Source organism: Eretmochelys imbricata, chromosome 12 (assembly GCF_965152235.1).
Source record: "Eretmochelys imbricata isolate rEreImb1 chromosome 12, rEreImb1.hap1, whole genome shotgun sequence".
NCBI classification, from domain to species: Eukaryota; Metazoa; Chordata; order Testudines; family Cheloniidae; genus Eretmochelys; species Eretmochelys imbricata.
In genome coordinates, this window is record NC_135583.1 from 11,086,795 (window position 1) to 11,113,800 (window position 27,006).

A 27,006-nucleotide genomic window follows, 5' to 3' on the forward strand; every position below is an offset into this window, starting at 1 on the left:
AGGAAGACGGCTATGTCATTTCAGCCACTTGGGACTGGTTTGCAGAAAACATAGCAGTCTGTGCTGGCTCCCATCCAGCATGCTGCTGGCTAAACATGTCTCTCCGCTTCTCTCTCTACTCTCAGCTGATTGACCAGAATCCTGTTCAGCCAGTTTTTCAATCTGGCATTCAAACACTCTCTCTCCTCCCTCCCTCTCCTCCAAGAACAGTCTTGGCTTCAGAGAGGTTAAGTACAAAGCAGCTTGTTTGCCACAAAACTTTATTTTTGTTGAACTTTTATTTCAAAGTTTAACTACTAAATGATTTCCCCATGCATGAAATGATTTATTAAAGCACCACCAAAGTGGCTGGCCATGCACAATACACACTACAAAGATGCTCTCCATGCTCTGCGCAGCTTACAATCTCAAAAGACAAAGACTGGCTGTGAAAACGCACTGAGGGACCCAGATGGTGATGTAATCGTAGTCTTTTTATAAGAGTGGGGTGCTGGAACACTTTGTATAGAGGGGGTGTTGAGAGCCATTGAACCAAACTGTAAACCCTGTATATGATGGTAACTATTTCAAGCTAGGGGGTGCTGCTACACCCCCAGCATCCTTTGTTCTAGCACCTATGGGTGTCAGCATGTTGCCAACAGACACTAGTGTTTGTGAGACTCGAGGAAGAAGTGAGTTTCAAGGAGGGATTTTGACATGCAAGGCACATACCCTCTCAGTTAAAATGAAGATCTGCCACCTCTATGGGGCATTGTGAAATAAAGTGTAAAGATGAGTGAGAGGAGATAGAGGTGAGGTGGTTTTCATTACTGGAGCCAAGGGCACGGGGAAAGTGGTAAGAGAAGCAGAAGTCAGCATTTTGACTGAAAGCCTGAATTTCTTGGCTTTTATTAACCATTTCTACATTGGTGTTCATCTGAAAAGACATTGGACTTGTCTATAACTGTTTCCTGGGAGCCGTGTATTTCCCTACATGAGTCTGTGGTAACAAGAGTTGGGACTGAGCTAAGCAGTTCATATTCAAACTTCCCAGACCTTGGTGCCTGTTGAGATTGTTTTGGGTGGAGGAGGCTGGTGGGATAAGACTCTACTACAGTTGCTTAATGTCTTTATTAAATTAGTCTTTTAATCTGATAACTGCCAACTTTCCACGAGGCAATTTTTTAGCTGGTATATTATAAACCCCTGTTTCAGTGGCGGATTAAGAGTTAGTGGGGCCCCCTGCACAGCTTCATTCTCTCCCCCCCGCCAGACTCGGGACCCAGCCAAAAAAAAGAACATTCTCTTTTGTCTCCCCACTGTGTTTCATTCTTTTTTTTTTCTTCATCCTCTTCCTATATTATAAGTAATGGGAAGTAAATTAAAATAAAGTGAGGTACCTTGATTGGGGTAGAGGATTGGGTTGTAGGAGGGGGTGTGGGGGTCGGGCTCAGGGAGGGAGTTTGGGTGCTGGGTGTGGGCTCTGGGCTCGGGCAGGGGGTGAGGGGTGTGGGCTCTGGGCTGGGGCAGGGGTTTGGGTGCGCAAGAGGTGAGGGGTCGGGCTCTGGAAGTAAGTTGGGTGTGGGAGCAGGCTCTGGGCTGGGGCAGGGGGTTGGGGTGTGGGATGGGGGCAGGGGGTAGCACTTACCTCGCGTGGTGCGGCTCCCAAAGTGACTGGCATGACCTCTGCCGTGCCCCTCCCACCCCCCCGGCAGCAGCTCCCAGGGGGTCTCCAAGTGCCCCTGCTTGCAGGTGCTGCCCCTGCCTGCAGTTGCTGGCCAATGGGAGATGCGAAGTCGGTGCTCAGGGTGGGGGCAGCGCGTGGAGTGACGACCCCTCCCAGGGGCCGCAGGGACATGCTGGCCGCTTCTGGGATTGACGCGGTGCAGAGGGGGGGAGGCAGAGCGGGCAGAGAGCCGCCTTAGCCCTGCTGCTGGCATGTCTCTACATACCTCTTGGGGGGGGGGGAGGGAGGGCGCAGCGGGTCTCTGTGTGCTGCCCGGAGCTGCCTCCCCCTCACCAGGGGCACGCAGAGACGTGCCAGCAGCCGGCAGCTTCCGGTAGTGGTGTGGGGCCACTGGCCACGGCATGCAGGCAGCCGGCCGGGTCTCGGGCAGATTGTTAGATGAGATTTGTCCTGCGTTTTGGGGGCCCCCCTGTCTTGGGCCACCACATGATTTGTTTCACGGTAAATCTGCTCCTGCTCTGTTAATAGGTTGATAAAATCACCCAACCTAATCTCTAGCAGTAGATGTGGGTGCTGCTACACTAAATTTCACTGTTAATGTTTTTAAAGATATAGTGTAAACACCCTATGATTGTTTTAGAAAAACAATGCTCCATGGACTTGGTTCGACCCATTTTGCAAATACTCCCTCCCTTATCCCCTCTGCTTATCTAGTATTGGGCTCATCTGTCACTCTATATAACCACTCCTCGTTCTTAGTCAGTCGGAGACCCTTCTCCTTTAAGGCTCCTGCCACACGAAATCGCTGTCCTGCATCTGTCTCCTTCACCAACTCTCCATTAAATTTAAAACATCTCCTGCTTGCACTCCTTTTGCATGGACTCTGTGCCTCTTCAGAAGCATCAGGCACAAAGTTCACTGTTGGCTTCCTTTCCATGAGAATCTGTAGTTAAACCCTACAGCTATTTCTAGTCTCCCCCGCCCCATCCTACCAGGGTACCAGATGTCCCGATTTTATAGGGACAGTCCTGGTTTTTGGGTCTTTTTCTTATATAGGCTCTTATGACTCCACCACCTCCTTCCTGATTTTTCATGCTTACTGTCTGGTCACCCTACTCCCTCCCCCCCCCCATTTTTTTTTGGTGGCAAATATTTGTTCTCCTTTATTGTATCTATCATAGACAATAGTTACAGCAAAACTGTAAGGAGCTGCATCTAATGAAAAAACAGACAACTCCCCCAGTTTCCGTCATTACAAAGGGGGCTCTTTGCTACTGGGCTGTGGATGTAGCAGTCTCCAAAGCTGCACCTCTGAGGGGCTTCCACCCCTCTGGAATGTGCTTGTCTTGCTGGTGTTTATATTGCAGTTGAGGTATTTTTGAGCACTCTTAGATCTTAATCTCTGGGTTTTATGCAGTGGCTGAAAGTCTTCCTCAAACAATAACCTCCTGTGTTGTTTCATGTTCTTCAGACCTTTGACTCTCATCTGCTCTGAACACGAATTCTTAAACTGCAGGCTAAATATTTTAGAAGAAGACCATCCTTCTGAGCCCATAGTGGATCGAGCTGGTTAATTTTTTGTGCGTGTATGAGAGTAGGCAGAGGGACTATTGTGGAAACTTCAAAAGAAAATCTTTTGTTTTTGTTTTTGAAACTTTACAACGAAAAATCTTAAAAATGTAAAACAAAATTTTCAAAATTATTTACTTTCTTTCACTTCTTGTGGTTATGATTGTTTTTGTTGTGGGAGATTTATTTCTATTTTGTTCCTGTGAAGAAAGAAATAGTGACGGGTGTGTGTGGAAATGTTCTCTCCCTTTCACATTTTTTCAAATATGAAAATTGAAAGAAAGTAACATTTTCCACCTTCCACCCCACCCTCCAAAAAACCTGGAAAAGTGTGTGTGGAGAAAAACAACACTTACCTTTTTTACACTGGAAAAAGAATGACTAATACTCTTTTCCCATGGGGGTGGGGTGCAAAGGGGAAAAAATGAAAAAAATCTAATAGAATCTTTCCCAAACTTACCTTCTCTTCTTTCTTCCTCCTTTTTACACTACAAAAGTGTGTGTGTGTGGGGCGGGAAAGAGTGATTTTTAAGACTGGAAAGTGAAAAAAGAACATTGTACTCCATTTTCCTTTTTCTTTTCCTTGGAGGGGAAGAGGGAGTAATTCTTTGAGAGATGGGAGAACTGTCTTACGGTTTTAAAAAAAAATTTTTTTTCAAAAGAAATTGGAAATTGTTTTTCAAAATAATTTTTTCCCTGTTATCAAATGAAAGTTTTCTGGTGGAAAAACTGCTTGGCCAACTTTTTTTTTGCTTTTTAATGAAAAACGTTTTCTTTGAAAAAAATTAAACCTGCTTTTGTAACGTAACCTGTTAACTGGTTAACCTTTTGTTGATTTGATTGCTTTAATGGATAGTGAGACTGTGCCAATAGTGCAAAATGTGACAGAACCATCATAAGATTTTGGTTCGTCTCTCTCTTTGTGTAAATTTCATTCAGCCCTACCTGAACGTGGAATTCTACTGAACCCTTACTCTACAGTGAGTATTAGGAGAGGGGGCAGGGCAGAGCAGAATTTTTTAGAAACTACAGGCATGCAATTCCTTGCACAAAATGTGTGCAAATTATGCACACAATTTGCTTGTGCAGTTACCATCATGGCAAGCAAAATGAGCTCAGTACGTGCATTTTCACAGGACCATGTCTTCCTGTGTGTGTGTGCGCAACACCTAACGAAATGGGGCCCTGATCTTTACTTGGGCCTTTGGGCACTGCAATTCAAAAATCAAAGAACTTGTGTAAAATTGTGGTACTAAGAGATGCAGTTGAACATGTAAAATGTCTGAAATTTTGGCCCTAAAACCTTGAAGCTACAGTTTCCAAGGGTTGCCAGGGATTAGTAAATGCTTAAGATAGATATGTGCCGGGTGGGAATGAAAACCTGAGTACTGATGCTGAATAGCCTTTGTATAGAGTGGCACGAAGATACATGCCTCAAAACAATTGTGACAGTTCATGAAACAATTACGTTTATTAACTTGAGTAGGTTTCACAGGCTGAGAGATTCTGTGCAGTTTGCTACACAGAATCTTACTAAGCAGATCAGTTCATATTTTGGGAGGGGATTCATATTCGTCTTGAAACACAGAGTTTGTCTTCTCAAGACTATATGATATGTGTATGTGCCTTGTGTGCTGCTCCAGCTCTCCACAGTAGCTTCTGCCCCAATGAACTCTTACCCCTGGATCTCATTCTGTGATCACAGAATGAATCAAGTGTTCTTTGTGCCATGCTGCACACCTATAAAACAAACTGTAGAAGAGTACAGCATCTCCAATCGTATGTGTTTGTTAAAGGAGGAGGTTTATCGTTTTGCTCAATTCAGTGGTATGCGTGCATGAAAGGTGAAAGGTGATTTGAGGTTACTACTGTGGCAGCTATCTTGCTGGAGTAGCAATTTTAGGTCAAAGATGGAAACTTATACTTTTTTGGCATGAGAACCAAATCCCCTTCAGACTCCTCCCCCCCGCCCTGCAGTTGGATTGGTGTGATTTTTGTTTTGTTTTAATGAAAGGAATAAAAGAGTCAATTCTGAGTTCCCAGCTGTCATCGCTACATGGTGCCTAGATACTATAGTGATGAGCACAAATGCATCCTGGATGAGAGAAGTGCTAGGAGGGAGAAAAGCATCTTTAGTGACCTGGCTGCTATGCTAGGAACCTGCCATTTTACAGTTTGTGGGCATGTGGAAGTACTTAATCTTCTTCCTTTGCCTCTAAGGATCCCTCTGTGCAAAAGAGTCTTGGACAGGGCAGAATACTGGAATCTTGAGTCTGCTGGAGAGTAGGGGGAACTGAGAGGAGACTGGGAGCAGGGCAGGCCTGCCTGCCTATAGCTCCTGTAGGGGGAAGGAAATAAGAGAATTGTCTCCTTCCTTCTTCCCAGGATGCAGCACACTCTAGTTATTACTAGAGGCTTCCACAAACTTCTCTTCCTGTGTCCCTTCCATTCCTTCCCCAGAGGAGATGTGTGAATTAGGAGAGGTCCTCTGCAGGCAGTGTGACTTGTTGGTGAAGTGTGCAGCTCTGGGGGAGAGGAAGTATATGAAAGCCAGTGTGGGAGATGAAAAGCTTTCCCTGTGGCTGACTCATACCAGTTAGGGTTACCATACATCTGGGTTTTCCAGGATAGTGCCTCTCTCTTGAGCCTCCATCTTCTGTCCGGATGGATTTTTCAAATAACAGGAAATGTCCAGGGTTTTTGCAGAGCAAAGGCTGCAGCTCCAGAAATAGCCCCGATTGGTCGGCTTCGTGATGGTTCCCTCCCCTGCATTGGCAGTTGGATTGGTCCATTCACCTGCAGCTACAACTGCAGGCTCCCAGCTCTGGGGAGGGGGTCCCACAGGAAAGCGCTGATTGACAGCTTTCGCTGTGTTCTGGGCTTGCGCCAGCCGCCCTACCCCTGTGACAGTGAGTGACACCGCCCCATACCTCCAGTGAGTAACCCCACCGCAGGTACCCTCTTTTCCTCCCCCAACTGTACCTCCCCTTCAACTTCCCATTCCCCACAGTGTCCTCTTTTGGGGAACCTGAAATATGGTAACCCTATTACCCCTTCCTTCGACAAGGCTCAGTGGCTCTGACTTTGTCCTGTGCTGGGCACTCAGAGGAGAAGTGCGTCTCTCTCTCTTTTCAGGCAGAGTCTCTTGGCAGAACATATCCCAACATACAGACCAAAATTCAGCCCTGACATAAGTGGTGGAATGCTCATTGAAGCTGATGGACGTTGCACCCATCCAAACCAGCACCGTACCTGAACCTCTAGCTTGTGCACGGAAGTAGCCCTTGTGTTAATCTCTAACACCTTTATATTAACAACCTGTCTCCTTCTCCAAGTTCACTTTCAATGTTGTCTGCAAAGCTCACCTGACTCTAATTAATTAAAACATTAAAAAAAAAAAACTTTATTACCAAAAATTAGGCCTAATGAGGTTGCTACAAAAAGTACTCCACCTTAACCACCCATATCCTCTGGCCTTGTCTCTCCTTGTTACGTCTTACAGCCTGATACTGCAACACTTGCTCAAAAAGTTGATCTCATGTGACTAATTGCTTTGTGATAGCTGCAGAATCAAGCCTTTAAGCTGTAATGTCTGAAGAGCAGAGATGGTTTGTGGATCTGTATAGTGCCATGTATGCCTGCCTAAATGAATAGGTGAAGCCATAGCCAAAGATAACCACTATTCTACAAAATGACAGGTTTCAGAGTAACAGCCGTGTTAGTCTGTATTCGCAAAAAGAAAAGGAGTACTTGTGGCACCTTAGAGACTAACCAATTTATTTGAGCATAAGCTTTCGTGAGCTACAGCTCACTTCATTGGATGCATCCAGAATGCATCCGATGAAGTGAGCTGTAGCTCACGAAAGCTTATGCTCAAATAAATTGGTTAGTCTCTAAGGTGCTACAAGTACTCCTTTTGTATTCTACAAAACAAACTGCAAGGAAAAGCCATTACTGAGAGAGACGTGTGGATGCTGAATCATGCTATTAATTATTGCTTTGTTTGTGGTACAATGCCTACATTCTTGCAGGGAGGGGGTTGCATCAGGGGGAAATTTAAACTAATTATGTTTGTCCCCTTGAAAGTTATCTGTGTTTATCAAATCAGTAAATAGCTTGTTAGTTATGGTAATACCTATATCAGGGCCTCTAGCACTGATATAGATTGATCTGAAGGATAGAAATTTATGTACAAGGATGGAAAATAACATTTAACAATCCAGAAATTAGTGGGAAATAATCCTTTTCCTAGTGAAGATCAACACTCTGAGAAACCTGAAAAGATGGGATGGCTTTGTGTTAATGTTTACTGTACCATATCTCTGACTAACATTCTTTTGCCTTTGCATAGACTCTTACAAATTCATTACTCAAGACATCAGACCTCAATTTGTTTGGTTTTGATTAGCATGTGATTGTTAAAATACCAATAAACCCTAAAGAGTAGCATCCTAGCTCTTCATGGTTTTTTTCGATTAAGCTTAAAAACAAAATAAAACTTGGGTCCAATTTAATTCTAGAAGTGGTGTTGCAAAATCAGTGTTATGCTTGATCTAATATTCTCTTACTTTTAACAGAAAATTGATAGTAAGGAGTCCAAATGTTTGAACCTTACTGTTACAATTACAGCAGCTTCCAACAATTCAAACTTTGCTGAAATGCCCACTTTCTGGTTTTGAGGGGGTGTCCTTGTGGTATAAATCTCTGTCCTGTAATTGCCTAATGGCAGTCTGTCTGCCCTTCAGATAACGGGAGCCACATTCTCTTCTACCAGTTGTGATCTTTCAAAGATTATCATTGTGTTTAATTTTCTTTTTATCTTTGGAAATACATTTGGTACATAAAATGGTAGAGCAGTAAGATGGACTGACAAGCTTGAACCATCAATAAAAATTAACTTTACCACTTTATTTTTAGTTTAGCCAGCTGGTCTCCAGTGATTTGAAGTTATTGGGAAGGAGTTCTTATACACTCTGCACAGATGGCCAGTTGCTCATTCGGCAGGTCCTTCACCCAGAAGCATCCAAAAAGGTATGAGATCAGAGCTTGGTGTGGAAGAAAGGCAGTACTCTATTTCAAATCAACAAAGAAAATATCCTGTATATTACTCATACACCTGAGACACATAATCCTACTCTGGGAAGTAAGCTGTCTCAGTAATATTTATTGGTGGCCCCTGTAGCTAACAAAATAGAGGCGTTGACTGACTCTGGGAAGAGTATGCTTCTTGGCTGGGAGGAAGGTGGCTACAATAATGGGGCACCAAAGGTGTAAAGCAGAAGAAATATGGAAAGGCAGTAGATTAAAAGGACTCTTCATCCCTTCTACCTATTTCTATCTCCCTCCTCCAAAAATACTGGAGACAGAACAACTGTTTCTACCAGACTGAGGTATGGGTCTCACTCCGTTGTGAGGTTCCTTCCCTCCCCGCTCCACAACGTATTTTTGCATCATCTTCAAACATTATTAAAACCTCTTTACAACCCTCAGATCCAATAGGGTTCTCATGACTTCTCTTAATGATTCGAACCTAACAAAGGTGAGTGCTATTTTGCTTGGATTAAAATCAAACTTCATAAAGCACTAGGGGAGAGAGAGACTGCTGAAATAGACCTGGATTACCACCTGTCCACTTAGCTTGTTTATTTGTAGGAAGGACGGAATACTGTTTAATGCAGCACTTATTTCCAGAATCTGTTATAATCCTATATTGGACAAAGTTATTGGAAAGTATTTTCTATACTATTACAATTTTCCTTTTTCTTTCTTAAAATATATATTTTTTTAATGTTTCAACCTGTGGTGCTTACCTTTAGGAGTCCTCTTGCTTTTGGCAAGAGCGCAGAAGAAAAAGATACAATATTCTAAATGGGAACCTTAATATAACACCACCACTCAGTTTTTAAAACTAGTAACTGTTTTGCATGGACTTACATCTGGGAAGCGGTCCTGATTTGCTACTGTAGGAGTGTATATCCTTGCAGTCAGTGACACCAACTATTAGAAGTTGGTGATAAGAGAACTAAATTGGTTGGTCTTGGTCAAATGAGTGACATGCAGCTCTGTAATCAGAGAGGGAAAGAGTAGATATGGTATAAAATAAAAATGTGTGATATATATATAACAAACTGTAACTGTGGCCAGGTAAGATCCTTGTTCAACCCCAAAAACCCCTAATTGTCCTTTATTGGGATGTGGCATTCATAATGTTAATTCATTTTCTCCCTTCCTTCTTTGTAGAACTTCCTGCTATCAGACTGCTTTTATTCATTTTATGATCTACGCAAAGAGTTTCACACATGCTACCCCAATTCAGCCCCCGTGAAGGATCAAACTATCAAATCCATGGCAGAGTGTATCCTTTTGATGTCACTTCTAAACCATAATTCTCTGAGCAATTGTTTATAGTTTTCATCCCAGTAAATTAATTGAGAAGCTGGTTTTAAAAATTAATCTCTGCATAGAGCTGAAGGAGTTTTTAACATAACGCTGAAGATAGTGTTGCATTCTTCAGCTGTTAACATCTTTTTTTCACATTTAGTCTTCTGTCTAGTAATGAAATTTAGCATGGGTTCAGTACGCGCTTAGGGTTTTTTAATTCTTTGAGATATTGACACAAACTTTGCCTTATAAGAAAATGCTTGTCTAGCACTTGAGTAAAATGATGTTCTCTAGAATTGCGCACCTGAAGCTACATCCAACTGCATAAGTGCTTGCAGTTAGTTATAGTTCTGAGTGTCTGACCCAGAGGGAGGCTAATGTAAAAAAAACGTTGCTCCCAGGGAGGAATTTTGTGGGTCCAGATGAATACAGCAAAAGATCAGGTGTGTTTACCAGGGATAGTAGGAACGACTCCCGCTTTTGTAAACTCTTAGGCTGAGATGATGTCAGCTATCAGTAGTTTTCAGAATGTTGACCAGTAAAGTGAATATTAACCAGTTTAAGAGCAGAGTGACACACATGCAGCGGTCACATGTTGCTGTTAAAGTTGATCCAATTGGATTGTCAGTTTTGTGTTGACAATAGCAAAGCCTTATAACTTGTTGACAGATGATTGTGAAATCCTTTCTATTTTCTTTGACTCGCTATATAGATATAGGCTTAGAGACAGATGAAACAGAGGAGGACTTTGGTGTATGGCAAGTGAAAACCATGGTGGCTATTATTTTCAGCATGCTTTCTGAAACCTGCAGTAAGTGGGATATTTGTATGGGATGCTCTTGTGTAGAGGCAAAATTGTCAAGGGCATTTTCATTGCTGCTGAAATAGCTGTTCGGGATTATATTTTAACTTCATCTCTTATTAGTTACAGATTGCAGATTTACTGACTCTGAAACTGTGAAATACAAGTATGAAACAGGTCCCTGGTAAGTGCCTTTCTTGCAGCAGTTTTTAGCTGATGTAGGTTTTAGCTACACTAGGAACACTTTGCAAACATTTTCCATCATTGCTCACTGGGAAGCCCCAGTGTAGACAGGGTGCCACTGGTATCTTAAGCACTGTCATCTAGCCCTGCTCTGAGTATGTGCAATTGTTATAGTACATAAAATGCTGGTGGTCCATATACGCTAGTGATGGACTAGACTAACATCAGTGGAGCTGAAACCATTTAGTCAGTAGAAGATAAGTATTTAGAAACTTTCTCCAGCATGGACAGGGATAGTATCTTGGTACACACTAAACCAGTATAACCTCTCATGCTGTATACCATTTTCTTTCTTTCTTTCAGTACAGAGGGATGGTAAAAGGGAGCAATTGTACTGTACACTGTATTGCAAACTATCTTACAAACTGCAGTTGAAGCTAATGTAAGGAACAGAAGATAATTTGAGGGATTCTGGGAGCTTGGTAGAAGGGAGCCTTTGCACTCTTATGGCAAAAAGAGTGAGAGAGCTATGTGATATGTAAATGCTGATTACTTGCTGTCCAGTCAGAGCCTATTTAGAAGTCTCCTATAGATCCTCTGACCTCTGTGGATTGCTACTTTCACTCAAACTTTTAAACAAAAGTTGTTGATTAGTGCTGACATAAATTGCACAGTGTCTCTTTCTCACTTTTGTTGCTGGTATCCCTAGCAATGTGCATTTAGGTTCATATAATGCCCTATTGTGTGGTGTACTGTGTATATTAATGAGTAGGCATTCAGCATCTGGTGTGGAAAATTCACAGGGGACCAAGGAATTATTTCTCTCTCTCTCTCTCTGCTGGAATTTTCCAATCACTATCAAGTTATAGAAAGGAAGAGACGGGATGGTATGGGGTAAGGAAAACCTACCCCCTTCCAATCAAAAGTGGCAATTAAGATGAGCTTGTCATTTGTAACTGTACCATGAAATGTCTCAAGTTATATTGGATACCATTCTCTTTGCCTGGAGATTTTCACTCTATAGCTCGACAAACTGTTCCTAAATTAATGTAATTCCTTCATTTTCCTCTAAGAGGAGTTAAGCTTTTGTCTCTTTGTGCTATTCTAAATTGTGGCTTGGGGGGAGAAAAGAGGGAGATCTAAAATGTGTTTTGCTTTTGAAAGAAATTGCAGTAACCAGCAGTTCTGCTGTCTAAAACCTGTTTGATCAAACTTCTTATTAGTGATGGTGTGCAAACCATCTTCCAATGGATTGTTGACACTAAATCATCTCTAATAATCCCATGAATCTAATTCAATTCCCTGTTGACTTGTTACTGTGCATTCTAGCCATCGAAAACAAAAACAAAACACCTCTTTGGGTGATGGGATGGCCTCACAGCATATCTCAGGGTAGTGTATAGGTATTATTCTTAGTAGTTTGCGTCTCATTTCAGTCAAGAAAGGGAATGATTAGAAAAATCCCAACCGCAAATATCCCAGTGGTATTAAGACATTCTTTGTGGTCCATATGCTGAATTGGTACTTACAATGAAATTTGGTAGTAATAGTGTAGTAGAAAACTTGGATTAATTACCCTGAATTTTCCTATTTTCTCTTTTTCTGCAGTAGTAAATCTGAAGCAGTAGACAGCGAAACAGTAATACGTGCTAGAGGTTTGCCTTGGCAGTCTTCAGATCAAGATATTGCCCGTTTTTTCAAAGGACTCAATATTGCCAAGTAAGAGTGCTAGATTTGATCTAATTCTGTGTTACTTTGTTTTTATCATCAGTCTTTATTTTGTAAAGTAAGTCCTAGCCTTGTGTGGTCTTCCTCATCTGGGCAGTTCACAAAATTCAGGAAAGGTTTCAACAAAAGATTTTGCCCTACCTTTACTAATTTATTCTTTCTAGTGAGCACTAATGAGTACAACTTGGAGCTATTACCAGCCATCACGTTAGGCAAGACACAATCCCTCTGTATCTGGTTTTGTCATTGATGAAATAGATTATTTCTCACACAGGACTTGTGGTAGAGTGAGGAACTGATCTAGGTTTCCTGACTCCCATTCTTAGGGTTTAGCCTTTAACAAAAATACCCATCTTCACCCTCCTCACAAGACTATGAAGCAAACAAAGCATTTCTTGAACAAGTAAATGAAGAAGAGAGACTTCTTTCATTAGAATATGCACCACAAATTCACTTGTTGCTATCACTGCGGGTACAAGCTCCGAGTGCAGTAGTCAGGATTCAGTCAAAGATTAATATGAGCTAATTAGGAAAGAATTAATTTGGGACTAATGTTTCAGGATTCTAGTCTAGCTCTTAAGAAGAATAGGCTCGGAAGCCCATAAGTATTATTTAGAAGAAATGTTTGTATAATTCTAACTCGCAGATATGCTAATTTAGCATAGCTTCCAACTGATACAATCTAATTTACATATTTAGAGGTGAATATATATACTTCATTATGCAGGGGTACCAGCATATTTCCATTTGAAAAAGTGAGGGAAATTCCCAGACACAATACAGTAAGCTGGAGGAGGGAGTTAGTCGTAAATATATATCAGTTAGAAGGTGGAAAATTTTTGAGCAGTTTTATTAATGATGATAAAGACTAGAAAGCCAGAAGTGGTAAAATAAAGCAAAATTTAAGAAGGGGAAAAATTTGAAAAGTCTAGAAATGCAGAGCCAAGGAACCCAGAACAACCTTTCCTCTAGTTCTGCAGCACCTCCGTACTTTCGTTTTCCAATTGGTATACTCTTACCTAGTTTGTAAGATGTGATTTTTCCATCAATAAGTTAACAAAGCTCTGACTAAGTTTTCCTAAAGATTTTGAAATCTTTTTACATTTGGGAAACCTATTCTATTTCTACAGCTTGCATACGAAAGGTAGTAAACCTACAGTATTAGTTTGATACATAGGTTTAATAGAGATTGAATGTGCAATTTAATGCACTGAGGCAGTCATTAGAATGCCCTACAGTACTGTATGTGAGATTTCTGTGTTAGGAGGCTTATACATAGATAACACAACTGTGTATTTAACTATATTTCTCTATTGAGAAGTACATGCCTTTGGGGAACAGTACAGAGTAATTGCCCCGATAAGTTTTTGTTTGTTTGTTTTTAATACATGAAGGGGGCCAAGTCAAGTTGATTTATAATGTTCTGGTTAGTTGTTCCTGGGCTATAGCTACAGGGATCAGAATTGAAGTTGTTTGGGTGTACCGTAACTCTACATTTATATACTATTCTCTAAACTTTGCAGGTTTATTTGTTTAACTTGACATTTTTTGGCTTTTTAACTTCCATATTCTTTCAAGGATTTTTCCTAAGTTACCACTATGAATTTACAATTCTAAATCCACCTTTTCAGTTCTTTGTGAATTTACCTCACTTTTTAACTGTACATCAAGCATGTGAAGTTTAAAATGCTTTCTGCCCGTGGGAAGCACTGTAAAGTATTGATGGCATGGTGTGGTAACACACTTGCCTCACTGATCTACCAAAGAAGTGTATTGTGTAGCAGAGATGTATGTATGAATGATTTTTGGATCAATAAATGTTGTTGGTGGAAAAACTTTGAAAGTACAGGCTCTTTCTTAAAGCCTGGCCTCTGTATTTTCCTGCTGAATAAGAGTGGGGAATTATGTCAATGATGTATTATAAGGCATTGATGATTCAAGCTTACCTTTTACTTTGGTCCTTGCTTTTTCAGAGGCGGTGTTGCCCTTTGCTTGAATGCTCAAGGAAGGCGAAATGGGGAAGCCCTCGTGCGATTTGTCAACCCTGAACAGAGAGATTTGGCATTGGAAAGACATAAGCATCACATGGGTAGCAGATACATTGAGGTAAAGAACTACAGCATGACAACATATCAGCACTACTATGCTGGGAATGCAGCCAGTTTTAAACTAGTGCAGATGGTTTTTCCCCAGTGCAATACTGTGCTCTACAGACGTATTACATAACTAGGGGGGAATTGTCTTTCATTAACTGTGGGTGGGATATTCAAAGGAGATGAAGGGAGTTAGGCACACAACTCCTATTGACTGTCACTGGGAACTGAACCTCTGCCCTCACTAGTTGTTTCTGGAAATCCTATCCTTCATTTGAGGTTTAAAAGTTACTTTTGTTGGCTGTTTAAAGCTGGACACCTATAAAAAAATGAGACATTCTGAAGTTCTACAGAGCTCTGGAAAATGTTACTTTTCAGTTTAGTACTGGCCATTGAACGTTTCTCTGCTTGTTCATATATATAACCATTTTCTTGGTTTTAGGTTTACAAAGCAACTGGAGAAGAATTTTTAAAGATTGCTGGAGGTGAGTAATTTTAAGATCAAACCTATTTACTAAAGCGTAATGTTTACGTGGTCTGCTTCTACTCTTCAGGTGGGTGCAAACATCAAGGACTAACAAGGGGCTTTTTCCGTTTGCACTTCAGAAGTTGATAGGTCAAATACCGGGTGCTTCCCAGCACAAGTGGACAGACACGCGCGAGCTCTGCCCGAGCTGTAGCAGCCCAGCCAAAGAAGCTCAGGTGGCTGCTCGGGCCAAACACACAAGAACAGACCCACCCAAGCTCCGGTGACGCTGCTATTTTTAGTGTGCTAGTTTTAGCAGAGCTTGTGTGTGTGTGTGTGTGTGTGTGTCTGGCTGTGCTGGGAAGCACCATCCCAGTTGCTGTGTGTGTGGACATACCCCTATAATGAGTCCCTCCCTGTGGGGTTACAGACAGAACAGCCATGACTAATATGGTCCCAGCTGCTCGCTCCCTGCGCTGTATACACACCCTGAGAGGGAGAAGAGAAGCCTCGGTTGTTTCTGCTGTGGGGGATTTCTTGTGTCTTGTATAAGCTCTTGGTTCTCACTAATGCTAATAGAATTATTTGAAATACTTTCATACGCATTTTGTTTTAAAATGTGGCACTTTTAAAAAATAGCATACCCAGGAGCATGAAGGCGGGGGAAAGGGAGAGAAGTTCTCCAGGCTTGTCAGATGTTTGTTGCTTTAATGCCAGCTACTAATCCTCCTGTCTCATTCTTTAATGGTTTCATGTTGCTCGCCAGCTCTAAGCAACCAGTCAATGTACTCAGGGGTAGCTTCACATCAAGAAGTGGTCACTGAGCATAGAATCATAGAATCATAGAATATCAGGGTTGGAAGGGACCCCAGAAGGTCATCTAGTCCAACCCCCTGCTCGAAGCAGGACCAATTCCCAGTTAAATCATCCCAGCCAGGGCTTTGTCAAGCCTGACCTTAAAAACCTCTAAGGAAGGAGCAAGTCTCTGGTACCGTGGGCTGTACAGAACTAGTAGTTTATCAGGAGATGTCCTTGCAGTTTCCATCCACCTTGGTTTGCTAGGTCCATTTGTGCTGGTTTCCTCACGGTTTCCAAACTAAATGGACACACTTTTATTTCCTGTCCTGCCAGGCACGTCCAATGAAGTAGCCCAGTTCTTGTCCAAGGAGAATCAAGTCATCATCCGGATGAGGGGCCTTCCTTTCACAGCCACTCTGGAGGATGTCTTGGGGTTCTTGGGGACTGAGTGTCCAGTCACAGGAGGGAAAGAGGGACTTCTCTTTGTCAAGTACCCAGATGGCAGACCCACGGGAGATGCATTTGTGTTGTTTTCCTGTGAAGAATATGCACAGAATGCACTTAAAAAGCACAAGGAGATCCTTGGAAAACGTTACATTGAACTCTTCAGGAGCACAGCAGCAGAAGTCCAGCAGGTTGTAACTACTGGCTATGAAACCCAGAAAACTTACCTTTTCCAGTCATCTTCTAGTGTTACCCTGTACTTGTAAATACTGACCTTCACGTTAGGTCTTACAAAAACAGTATAGTGGGAGCAGCTTTTCTATTATATTAATCAAATACCAAGAAAGATATTTTGATTGATTGCATAGTTTTCCACACTTTTGTTGCATTGATTTTTTTTCCCTTTAACACTGCCCGTATCATTAAATAGAAATCATCAGATATATTTCTTTTCCTCCACTTGCCTGGCAAGCTTGAGACTGACTTAATTTTTTAACTTGTATTTTTATATTCAACAGTGGAAACCTAAGGAGTTGGGCTGCTAAAAATCTGCAGCATTTTTCAAAAATTCAGGTGCCTAACCACAGAATTCTTCCACACACTTTATATTCTGTTTACTTTTATAAATAGATTATAAGGGTTGATAAATTATTGATGTTTTACTACATGGTTAATCAACCATTAGAATCTAACAAGTTGTTTATAATCATCTATAACTCCCGCTACTTATAACCCATATATAATACATACTGCTCATATCTGTAACATGTTTGTAACATCCCATTGTAAATGGTTTATAACAGGGGTGAGGAAACTATGGCCTTCAGATGTTTTAATCCGGCCCTCGAGCTCCTGCTGGGGAGCAGGGTCCAGGGCTTGCCCCATTCCGCGTGGTTCCCAGAAGCAGCAGCATGTCCCCCCTCCGGCTCCTATGCATTGGGGCAGCCAGGGGGCTCTGCACGCTGCCCCTGCCCCAAGCGCCAGCCCTGCAGCCCCACTGTCTGGGAACCTGCAGAGTCACCTGGCCATGTCTCCACACAGGAGCCAGAGGGGGGACATGCCGTTACTTCTGGGAGCTGCTTGAGGTAAGCACTGCCCAGAGACTGCGCCCCTGACCTCCTCCAGTGCCCCAACCCCATCCCTGATCCTCCTCCCACCCGCCAGACCCCTTGGTCCCACCCTCCTGCACTCCAGAGCCCGCACCGCCAGCTGGAGCCTTTACCCCCCCTCCCCAATTTCATGAGCATTCATGGCCCACCATACAATTTCCATACCCAGATGTGGTCCTCAGGCCAAAAAGTTTGCCCACCCCTGGTTTATAAAGAGCTGTAATAGAACTGTAACATGGTGTGTGATTAAAACTCAGGTACAGTCAAGTATCTTGTTAAAATTTTGTTCATTTTAGGGACACATAGAATTTTTGAAAAGTGCCTAATAGATTTTTGAAGAATAGGTATTAAATTCTCAATTTCCCAAGAAATAACACCACCCCACCCCCCAACAACCTGCCTTTCCTTTCCTCCCCTACTCCACTTACTTTCTCTCTCTGCCTCTATTCATAGATATCTAGTAATATTTGTAAAAATTAACCCTAGCCCACTTCAATTAACCATCACTTCAGAAAGTAACAACATATCTTGTTACCAGCAAGCTGAGCCTTTGAAATTACCACATTTAAGGAGATAGCACTTCTAGAGATGGCAGACTATCTGTTTTGGGATACTGTATTCATAGACTTTAAGGCCAAAAGAGACCATTATGATCATCTAGTCTGGCCTGCATAACACACAGCATAGAATTTCATCCAGTAATTTCTGCATTTTTTTTTTCTGTCTGAGCTATATCGTATGGTATACTCTTGTCCAAGTAAGCAGTGAGGCAAGTGGAAGAATATCTATGCTACATGTTAGTTGCTGGTGTTTATCAACACCACTGTGCCTATAGACATAAGACTAGTCTATTAAATCTGACACAGCTATAGTAAAACCCATTTTGTAAATGAAATGACATTGGCTTGTGGTGTTGGTTATTGTTTACTTTTGGATGTTGTGTCCTTGACGAGGATAATTTCTTTGAGCACCTAAAAACTCAAGTCCTACTATTCCAGTCCCCTTGGCTAAGGAGAACTGCATAGGACCGCATTCATGTTAGATGAATATGCTGCTGCTTGCTTTACCAGAGGGGGTCTCTGGTGTGAGGCACTCAGACATTATGCTGATCCAAGGAGCAATAGTACAGTTCTGGGAATTGGAGTCTGGTTGTTCACATGGTGACGGGGAGCCCTAACCATAGAACCAGCTCACTGGCTAGTGTTAAAATAGACAAAATTGCAGTAGTCAAAACAATAACCATCTGATAGCTGAGAAATCTTCCCTTTAGTAATGTGTATATTTAAAGCATTAGACTGCTCCTACTGTTTCTAATGAAGTGCAACAATCTAGGTTGAATCACTGCTGACAAAATTAAAGCCTGCCACTGAAGTTTGCCTCTTATTTGCTGTACCTACCAGTGTAACTTGTTTGTCTGTCCTAACTTATTTTATTACTCATACTCTGTAATTAGCTTTTGAACAATAAGTCCCAACAGCATCTTCTGGCAGTCCAAGGTCTTTCCAATTATCTCTTTCTCTCGCTCTCTATATTTGTCCTTTGGGAGAGATCAGAGAGCAAATAAAATGTTAACAATGGGGGACTGAGAAAGAAGGGTTGTCCACCACCTTTACTGTTCTTTATTCAAGAACTTGCTACGAGAGCATTGACTAAGTAGTAATAATATTTAGCTCTTATGAAGTGCTCTACTATGGAAAGCAGGAGAGTAGAACTCTTCTTTATTTAAAAAAAAACAACTTTTTAAAAGATACATAGCTGTATGTGAACTGGTAATTGTACCAATTTGGGTTTATAAGCAGGCCTGATGTTTTCAAATGCTGCATTTTGGGATCCTGTAACATAAGAAACTATAATCTACTTTTGTCTTTTATTTAATGAGATTGGTAAAAACCTAAATGGACCCTTCTAAATTCAGTTTGTCAGTGGCTCTATTTAGATCTTCCCACTATTTGAAACTAAAGTGTCAAAACAGGGGAGAGGAAGGGTGGGGGTGGGAAAGCTGGGACTATTTTATATATACAACATTTTTTTGCCTGCTCTGAAACAGTTGGTTATGTTTGAATGTATGCTGAAGACCTATTTGCATCCCATATGGGATTTTAACTCTTATCCATCCACTTACGTTTTTTGCCATTAGGTGCTTAACAGATACTTGTCAACACCTCTCATCCCCACTCTTCCAACTCCCATTATTCCTGTCATCCCCCCGCCTTACACCATTGCTGCTGGCAGCATCCGTGACTGTGTCCGGCTCAGAGGCCTTCCTTACACAGCTGGCATTGATGACATCCTGGAATTCATGGGAGACGCGACAGCAGATATCAAACCACATGGAGTCCACATGGTCCTTAATCAACAGGTAACAGAACTTTGCAGGGAGGATGGCTAGACTTCTGATTAGAGACCAGGACTAGGAGTCAGACCTGATCTCTCTTCCTGACTCAGATCTTGTGTGACCCTGCAAAAGTAGCTTCTCCTATTTAATAAAACAGGGATAGTGCTTACTATGATCTTAGCATTGTGAAGCTTTTAATAGCGACCACTGATTCCTGCTGCATGGAGTCAGACATAAGGGTAGCAGGGGAGAGGGTAAAATGAAATCAATGATTCTTAGCTCTACCCCTTCCAGGATTGGAAGGGGATGGAACTGATATCAGTCGTCATCTACTCTGCACTGGTGGCTATCTTTAAATCTTCTCCCACAAGTAGGTCCAATGCTGTGGGAAACACAGAGGGTAGGAATGAGTCTCTTTAAATAGCGTCCCTGCTTAGAGGCTGGGTTCACTGAACCGCAGTGGGAACAGGCAGCCTGGCCTGGCTGCCTGAGCAGCAGCTGCACAAGATGGAACAGCAAGCGGCTTTGCCCTGTTCCAGGGAGTTATCCTAATATCTGTACTTTTGGGTGTGGTCCACAGGAAGCCCTTGCTTTTGTAGAGCAGCTAAATTGGGACTGGTTTGAAGATTAAATCTTAGCTTTTGTGAAACATTTTGGAAGAAGGAGAACATTTCTAGTTTGGTTTGAAAAGTCTCAATATTTTTGGAGGGGTTTGATGAAAAATTCAAAATGGCAAAGTATTCATTTCTAATTTAAAAATTCTGTTCGTTTTTTTGGGTTCATTTTAGAGGTTTACGTTTTGTCTTCCCCTCCAGCTTCTTCCTTTTTCTTTGTAGTAGCAGAAAACTGGAAGAATATTTTTTAAATGAGGGTCTTACTTCCTCTCCCTTTTTTTCTACTAAAGGGGAGGGAGTATGGGAGGGAGAGACACACACCCCTAAAAATCAAAATTGAGCAAACTTTTATTTTGTTAACAAAAATTTGTTGAAAAATATTTTTTTTTAATCAAAACAAATTATCATTTGTTTTGAAGAGCCATTTTTCATCAGGGTTTTTTTTCCCTGTCTCTGAGAACAGCCATGGTGTTTTATGCTCTGGGAAGTCGATCTTAGCATGATCTGTTCCCGATTCCACAGGGACGACCATCAGGTGATGCTTTTATCCAAATGAAATCATCTGATAGAGCCTTTTTGGTGGCCCAGAAGTGTCACAAGAAAATGATGAAGGACCGCTATGTGGAAGTGTTCCAGTGTTCAGGAGAGGAGATGAACTTTGTTTTAATGGGTGGCACTTTAAATCGTAGTGGCTTATCCCCACCGCCATGTAAGTTACCATGTAAGTCTCCAATTCTTCTGCTCTCTGCTGCTAAAGGCTGATATGTGGTAGGTGCTCAAGCTCTGTGGCCTTTCACCTTTTTGACTTGGGTTTTGCCATGATCAATAATCATCCATCTGTATATAGCTGAGATTGGAAGTTGTTCCCTTGGGCAATAATGGGAGTGATTGAAGCATTTTTATTATGTTTTCGGTGGTGAATAGATGTCAGAGATGCCTTGCCAGTGAATATGTTGTGCACTTTTGCTTTTATGGGTGTACTGTTCTTCTGAGCTCTGCAGTAGACTTGCCTGTAGTGAAACCTGTTTGGAATTGGATTATTTTGTTTTCAAATTGAAAGAAATTCTTTACTATAGCTGCCAGTGAATGTTCTTGCTATTCTGCCTCTGAGCATTGAGAAGGTGCTACTCTTGGGGATAGCTTGTTTTTGAAGGAAACATCCATTGGGATACATTTCTAATGGAGTGGGGGTGGTAAAATTGGATGGATTTTACTGGCTGTCATCTGTGAACAGTGTTACTATCCCTACTGTGTACTGAACACTTCCAGCAAATAACAATAATTTGTCTCTTTCTTAAATTATAATCATTGTAGCATTTATATATTCTTAACGTTTGGGACTTTATTGTGGGCTGATGATTTCCATTCAAACTTGTTTGATTACCCAATCACAATGCGGATAGTGGTGTATGTTTTCATTAAAATATAGATGGCCAAATTTTCCAAAAAAGCTAGGTGTGCAGTCGCATGCTGAATCTTCATATGAAAAACAGGTATCTGGGCATGCAAATGAATCTAATTAGCCATTTGTATTTACAATATCCTGATATGCTCATCAGGTTGCAGTAGTTGCATGCAGACTGTTGGTTGAGAATTGAAGGTACACTTGTGTACCTAACTTCTTTGAAAATCTGTCCCACAGAGAGCAACTTCTGCTAGAAGGAACAGAAAGTATAAGTGTGCGCACATGTGCGGCCAATGCCCTGCATTATCTATTCATGCGGCTTCATACTTTCTTTGACTAACTGTGCAGCTTCCTAGTATCCATTTTAATATGGCTGAGGCTACTCCTCTTCATGCTCTCGGTAGGTATTGTTTATCCAAGTATCCCAGAAATCCTGTTGTTCCTGTTGACATGATAGGTGTCTCCACTGAGAGAGGGTTTAGGCAGACGGGTGAGCTTTAGTTCATTGTGGTCAGATGCTCTTAGCATGGATAGTAATCACGTTGGAATAAATAATTCTTCTCCCATCTTGTTCCCACCCCAGGCCAATTCCTGTTTTGATTGGTCTGTTTTTCTGGTTTGTTTGTTTAGGTCTTTCTCCACCAGCGTACGCTGCTTTCCAAACAGCCGCAGCAGTGATCCCAGCAGAAGCGGCACTTTACCAGCCACAAGCCCTGTTATCAACAACCAGGACTCCCCAGGCTTCTGCGGCTGCCCCTCCAACTGTTACCTACTACCCGGCTCAAGCTGCCCAGCTTTATATGAACTACACAGCTTACTACCCCAGGTACCATGGGGCTTGGTTGCCTTCTGCTGCTGGACCTCAGAATCCATTTCTTTATACGAAGGAAACTCTTGTGTCACCCATGCAGACCTTTAGTTTGTGTTTCTGATCTTGACAGTCCTGAGAGTTGCTGATGTTTATCAACAGGGGCAATGATGGCCTAGGGGGCTTCATCTAGGCCTCTTAATGGGGCTTAGCCTTTGCTGGAGGGGATCAAGCCTCCTTCAGGCAAGCAAGGATGTTTTAGACACTAGGTATGTCTACAGTGCTGTGTGAGGTGTGATTGCAACTCAGTAGTCATACTGATGCTAGCTTTAATCTAGCTAGCGTGGCTAAAAATGGCATTGAACACATGCTGGCAGAGCCTTCAGCATGTGCTGGACAAGCCCAGAATCCTGGGTACGTACTCGTCTTCGTAGCCCCTTCCGGTGTCCATGACACCTCGCCTCATGGCTATTTTTAGCTGTGCCTGCTGGGGGTATGCCTACACAAGCTGCAATACCATCTCCAGTTGCATTTGTAGACATACCTATTGCCTGTTTTTTAAATAGTCAGCTTATTGTACTGGGAAGAGCCATTATCTGCTAGCCTGGTGGTTTAGAACTACTGATTTGTATTTACTCTGATGTAGCACTTTGTAGGTTTGCAGTAGGGTTGGAAATGAAGAGCATTCAGGAGCTCTTCCCCCAAGCTAATATTGAAACTTCAGTGAAATTGACCTATCTCAAACCTTTCTCCTACCCCAAGCCCTAAAGCCACCCATTGGTCACTGATAACCATTCTGCTTCGCTCTTTCCTTTTCAGTCCTCCGGTATCGCCTACCACGGTGGGGTATATTGCAGCTCCTCCTGCAGCAGTAGCAGCTGCTGCCTCAGCCACACACACTCCAATGCTGCCCCAGCCTGGAGCTTTAGTTCGTATGCAGGGCTTGCCTTATAACACAGGAATGAAGGAAATTCTCAGTTTCTTCCAGGGATACCAGGTTAGTGTCCAGTCCCTCTCCTCAACATCTACCTTTCTGTGACTTGGACTTCTGATAGCTATTGTTCTGTGTCAATCTTACTAAATCTTTGCTTTGAGGAAAAAGAGGAAGGGACCTGCTGGCTATGCATTCGTTGTCGTATGGGCCATGTCTGCACTGCACACCGGTGGGGGTGGGGGGAGTAGGGTGCAGGTAGCTACACGCCGCAGTGAAAAGCCTGCTGAGTCCACACTGCGGTGTGTAGTTAGTTACATGTGCCAATAAAAGGCTCGGGCAGAGGGGAGGCAACCGGGAGCTATTGGAAACTTTCCCCACTGCCAGAGCCTTTACTCACCACCGTAGCCTTTCCCTGCAGTGCAGAAAGGCTCTGGCAGCAGGGAAATAGCACCACACTACACTACTAAAAATAGCAATATAGATTGGGGGAGGCACTGCTTGGGTACATAGAGAGCCATGTAGTGTACTTACGCGGAGGGTTTAGGTGTGTCTTTACTTGCCTAAGCAGTGTCTCACCATCTACACCACTGTTTATACCCAGGCTGGGGGGGCATGTATGTACTTACACACTGCTGTAAGGAGTGTGCAGTGCAGATATACCCAGGGTCAGCCAATGGTGGTGTGTTGTGTCATGAGTAAGTCAAGTTTTACAATAAGCACATCCCAAAATATATTTACGGAAATTTCATTTTTGTTAATTATAGTAATTCTGATTTTTCTCTTCAAACGTTAGACGCATGACCTAGTGGTCAGGAGCACAGGCGTGAATGATAATTTCAGCATTGAAAGGCTCGTTCTGTGACTTGCGTGGGGAGGAATTGAGATGCATCTGTGAAATGAGGGTGGTACCAATCTATCTACCTACTTCAGAGGCATTTTACAAGGCCTAACTAATTCCAGTCAACAGCAAAATATATCCTCCAAACCATGTTTTACCTTGAACAAATGCTCTAGACACCATCAGCAGTTAGCTAAATAATTATCACATGAACTGAATTCCAGTTAATAGGCAAGTGAGCATCAATTTACCATATATTTTTTTTAAAGATAAAGAAACTGATCTGCATCCATAGGATATCCATTTATTTGAATGTGTAGATTAGTCCTCCCCTGCATATTCCTGCACAGATATCAGATGAGCTTTGTTGATACACCTGCTATTTAAATCTATCTTCTGTAACTGAACACTTGTAAAGGCAAAAATAACATTGTTTAGGAGATAATTTAATGTCTGTGAATAGCAATAAATGGTACAGATTCCATCCGTTTGATAGTAGGGATTAAATTGTACTGAAACATTGGAAAAATGTAAAACTTGATGTAAGTTACATTTAGGCCTCAAGCTACCATCTGTGTGGCTTATAAATAGAAAGTAAATGAGACTGTCCAGCCATACCAGCCCTGTTGCTGACTTTTATGCTCTTTTAGAGACTGCAATGCAGATGGGGTTTTTTGGTTTTGTGTTTTTGGTTTTTTTTCTCTTTGTGGGTAGTGGCAAACTTCAGGCAAGGAAAACACTCAGAATAAGGAGACCATCATTGTACGTTAATTTCTCCAAGATTCTTATAGGTCTATAGTAGACTTTGTTTTGTAATGCATGATATCAGCCATGTGATCTTGTCTGGGCCAGAGAAAACACTTAGCTATATATCTTAGGAGCTATTTCTCTGATAATTAGGGTGGGAAGAAAACCAAGTTGTCTTTGGTGTTGTTGAAATCATATTGCTCTGGTCTTGCCAATTCAGAAAGAATTTTGCAGATTTTGCACAGTTTGGGGAATTAATGGCTTCAAAACCACAAAACTCTTGTGTAAATTTTGTGTAAATTCTGCTAAGAAATTCATCTTACTGTTTTTCTAATCAGCTGTGTTTTTCGCTTTGTCTGAGAAATTTTCTTCTAAGGAGAAGTTCAAACTGAAGTGATGTGTACCTGTTTTTTCAGATATGACCGTGACTCTTCAGCTACTACTACTTCATTTCTATTGATTTTAATTAACTTTTTAAAACTAAATTTATTTTTATTTTTCATTTTTTCCCTGCTAGCTTTTAACATGAGATTTTATTTTGAGAATGTAGAATGTAGAATTATGTCCTGCATCAAAACCTCAGGTGGAAAAGTAACAAGAAAATATGTGAAATTAGACCTGCCCCCATCCGTGGATGGGACTGCACAGGGAATTGTTCGTGGATCAGTGAACTTTCCACTTCTGATAGCTGGGTGTTATTAACTAAATCTTATATTTATCATATACAGGTTTCAGTTCTGTTGCTTAATTTGCCCCTTTCCATCACCTTAAATGGAAGGTAGTTTAAAGTGTGGGGGGGGAGGGAGGGCATATTTAAAAATTTTAAATGTATAGGAATGTGTTTATGAATCAGAACTAGATGTATACTCCTACTTTAACCTGTTCCCTGGTCACAAGAAATAAATCCCTACCCTACTCCACCCAAAAATACTTTTAAAAGTGAAGCTTAGTCATGACATTTAAGGAGCTGGTTGCAAGTGTGTTTTTCATCATTTGCCCAGTTGAATTATCTTTCTTAGAGTTTATGAGGTGAGGAACACAGCAAGATATTTAAAAGTGTATGCATTTTACTGTCATTGGCTACTGCTGATCAAAGAGTGACTGATTTAATTAAGTCTTTAGAAGATGCTGCCTTGAGTAGATCAGGGTTTAGAGTCTTGTAAAGGAGCTGAGAAAGCACTACATGATACATGTGCTAGTCCAGGGTTTTTTTAATTTACACACGCCCATGCACACATTCACTCCTGCAATAATCTGGAAAAATACTTTTGTAAGTAAAAGGTCTGATGACTTATTGTGTTGGGACAGTATTTTGTCTCTGGTAAGAAAATCTAATGTTATCTCCTCCCTCCCTCCCCCACTCCCCCATTTCTTCTCTTTCTACTGCTACCCAGAGGATGTATTGAACGATGCTTCTGGTCCTTTATAAAGTGAGCCCTTGTTAACCACCATTGGCATGGGTATGATCTTAATCCCTTTGTGAAAATAATTGAAGTTGATTTTCAGTGGACACGGAAATTGGATCTGAGATGCTGAGAACAAAGGGTGATTTTTATCTTTTGTGTATTCCTGTCTGAAAGGGATGAATTAAGTTTTATTTATTTTCTGCTGTTTCCTTGTCTGAATCTCTTTGGTCTTCAAGGGCTTCATGTACTGCATGTATGCACACGTTGCTACTTAACTGAAAGCAGCTTTCACACCAGACCTGCCTCGTAACAGAGATACTCTTGGCTTACCATGTGCTTGAACAAGCTGGTCTCAACATCAGTACATGCTTCCAACAGTAGATAGTGTTAAAATTATAATTCAATATTTTCATCAGTTTGGCTATCAGTATTGGCTTAATCCTTATAGCACCATCAGATGCTCCTATGATTTTTTTAATTAAGTTAAGAATTCCTCCATCACAGTTAAACATTCATGATGCTTTCAGTTAACCCCACAAAAAAAATCTACAGAGCAGTTAATATAATTGTCTTTGGAGATGCTTGAAAAAACCCTCTCTCTTGTACTGCAATGTGCAATACGCTTGTGAACGTTTAACGTTTAATGCTAGCATGTTACCATCCAATAATTCATGATGTAG

At 41.7% G+C, this 27,006-nt stretch overlaps 1 protein-coding gene across 2 annotated transcripts in view; it reads left to right on the forward strand.

Annotated features, from left to right (window-relative positions):
- ESRP2 (epithelial splicing regulatory protein 2) overlaps positions 1-27,006 on the forward strand; it is a 60,800-nt gene that overhangs the window by 21,829 nt on the left and 11,965 nt on the right. Inside the window, exons 3-14 of one of the 2 annotated variants that reach the window (XM_077831138.1) lie at positions 8,153-8,266; positions 9,476-9,590; positions 10,329-10,427; positions 10,542-10,602; positions 12,210-12,320; positions 14,303-14,435; positions 14,865-14,907; positions 16,020-16,321; positions 19,377-19,598; positions 20,711-20,909; positions 22,224-22,419; positions 23,221-23,398. In XM_077831138.1, coding sequence (XP_077687264.1) covers positions 8,153-8,266; positions 9,476-9,590; positions 10,329-10,427; positions 10,542-10,602; positions 12,210-12,320; positions 14,303-14,435; positions 14,865-14,907; positions 16,020-16,321; positions 19,377-19,598; positions 20,711-20,909; positions 22,224-22,419; positions 23,221-23,398 — 1,773 coding nt within the window. The remainder of the gene's footprint in view (positions 1-8,152; positions 8,267-9,475; positions 9,591-10,328; positions 10,428-10,541; positions 10,603-12,209; positions 12,321-14,302; positions 14,436-14,864; positions 14,908-16,019; positions 16,322-19,376; positions 19,599-20,710; positions 20,910-22,223; positions 22,420-23,220; positions 23,399-27,006) is intronic. The other variant, XM_077831139.1, reaches the window with a different exon arrangement.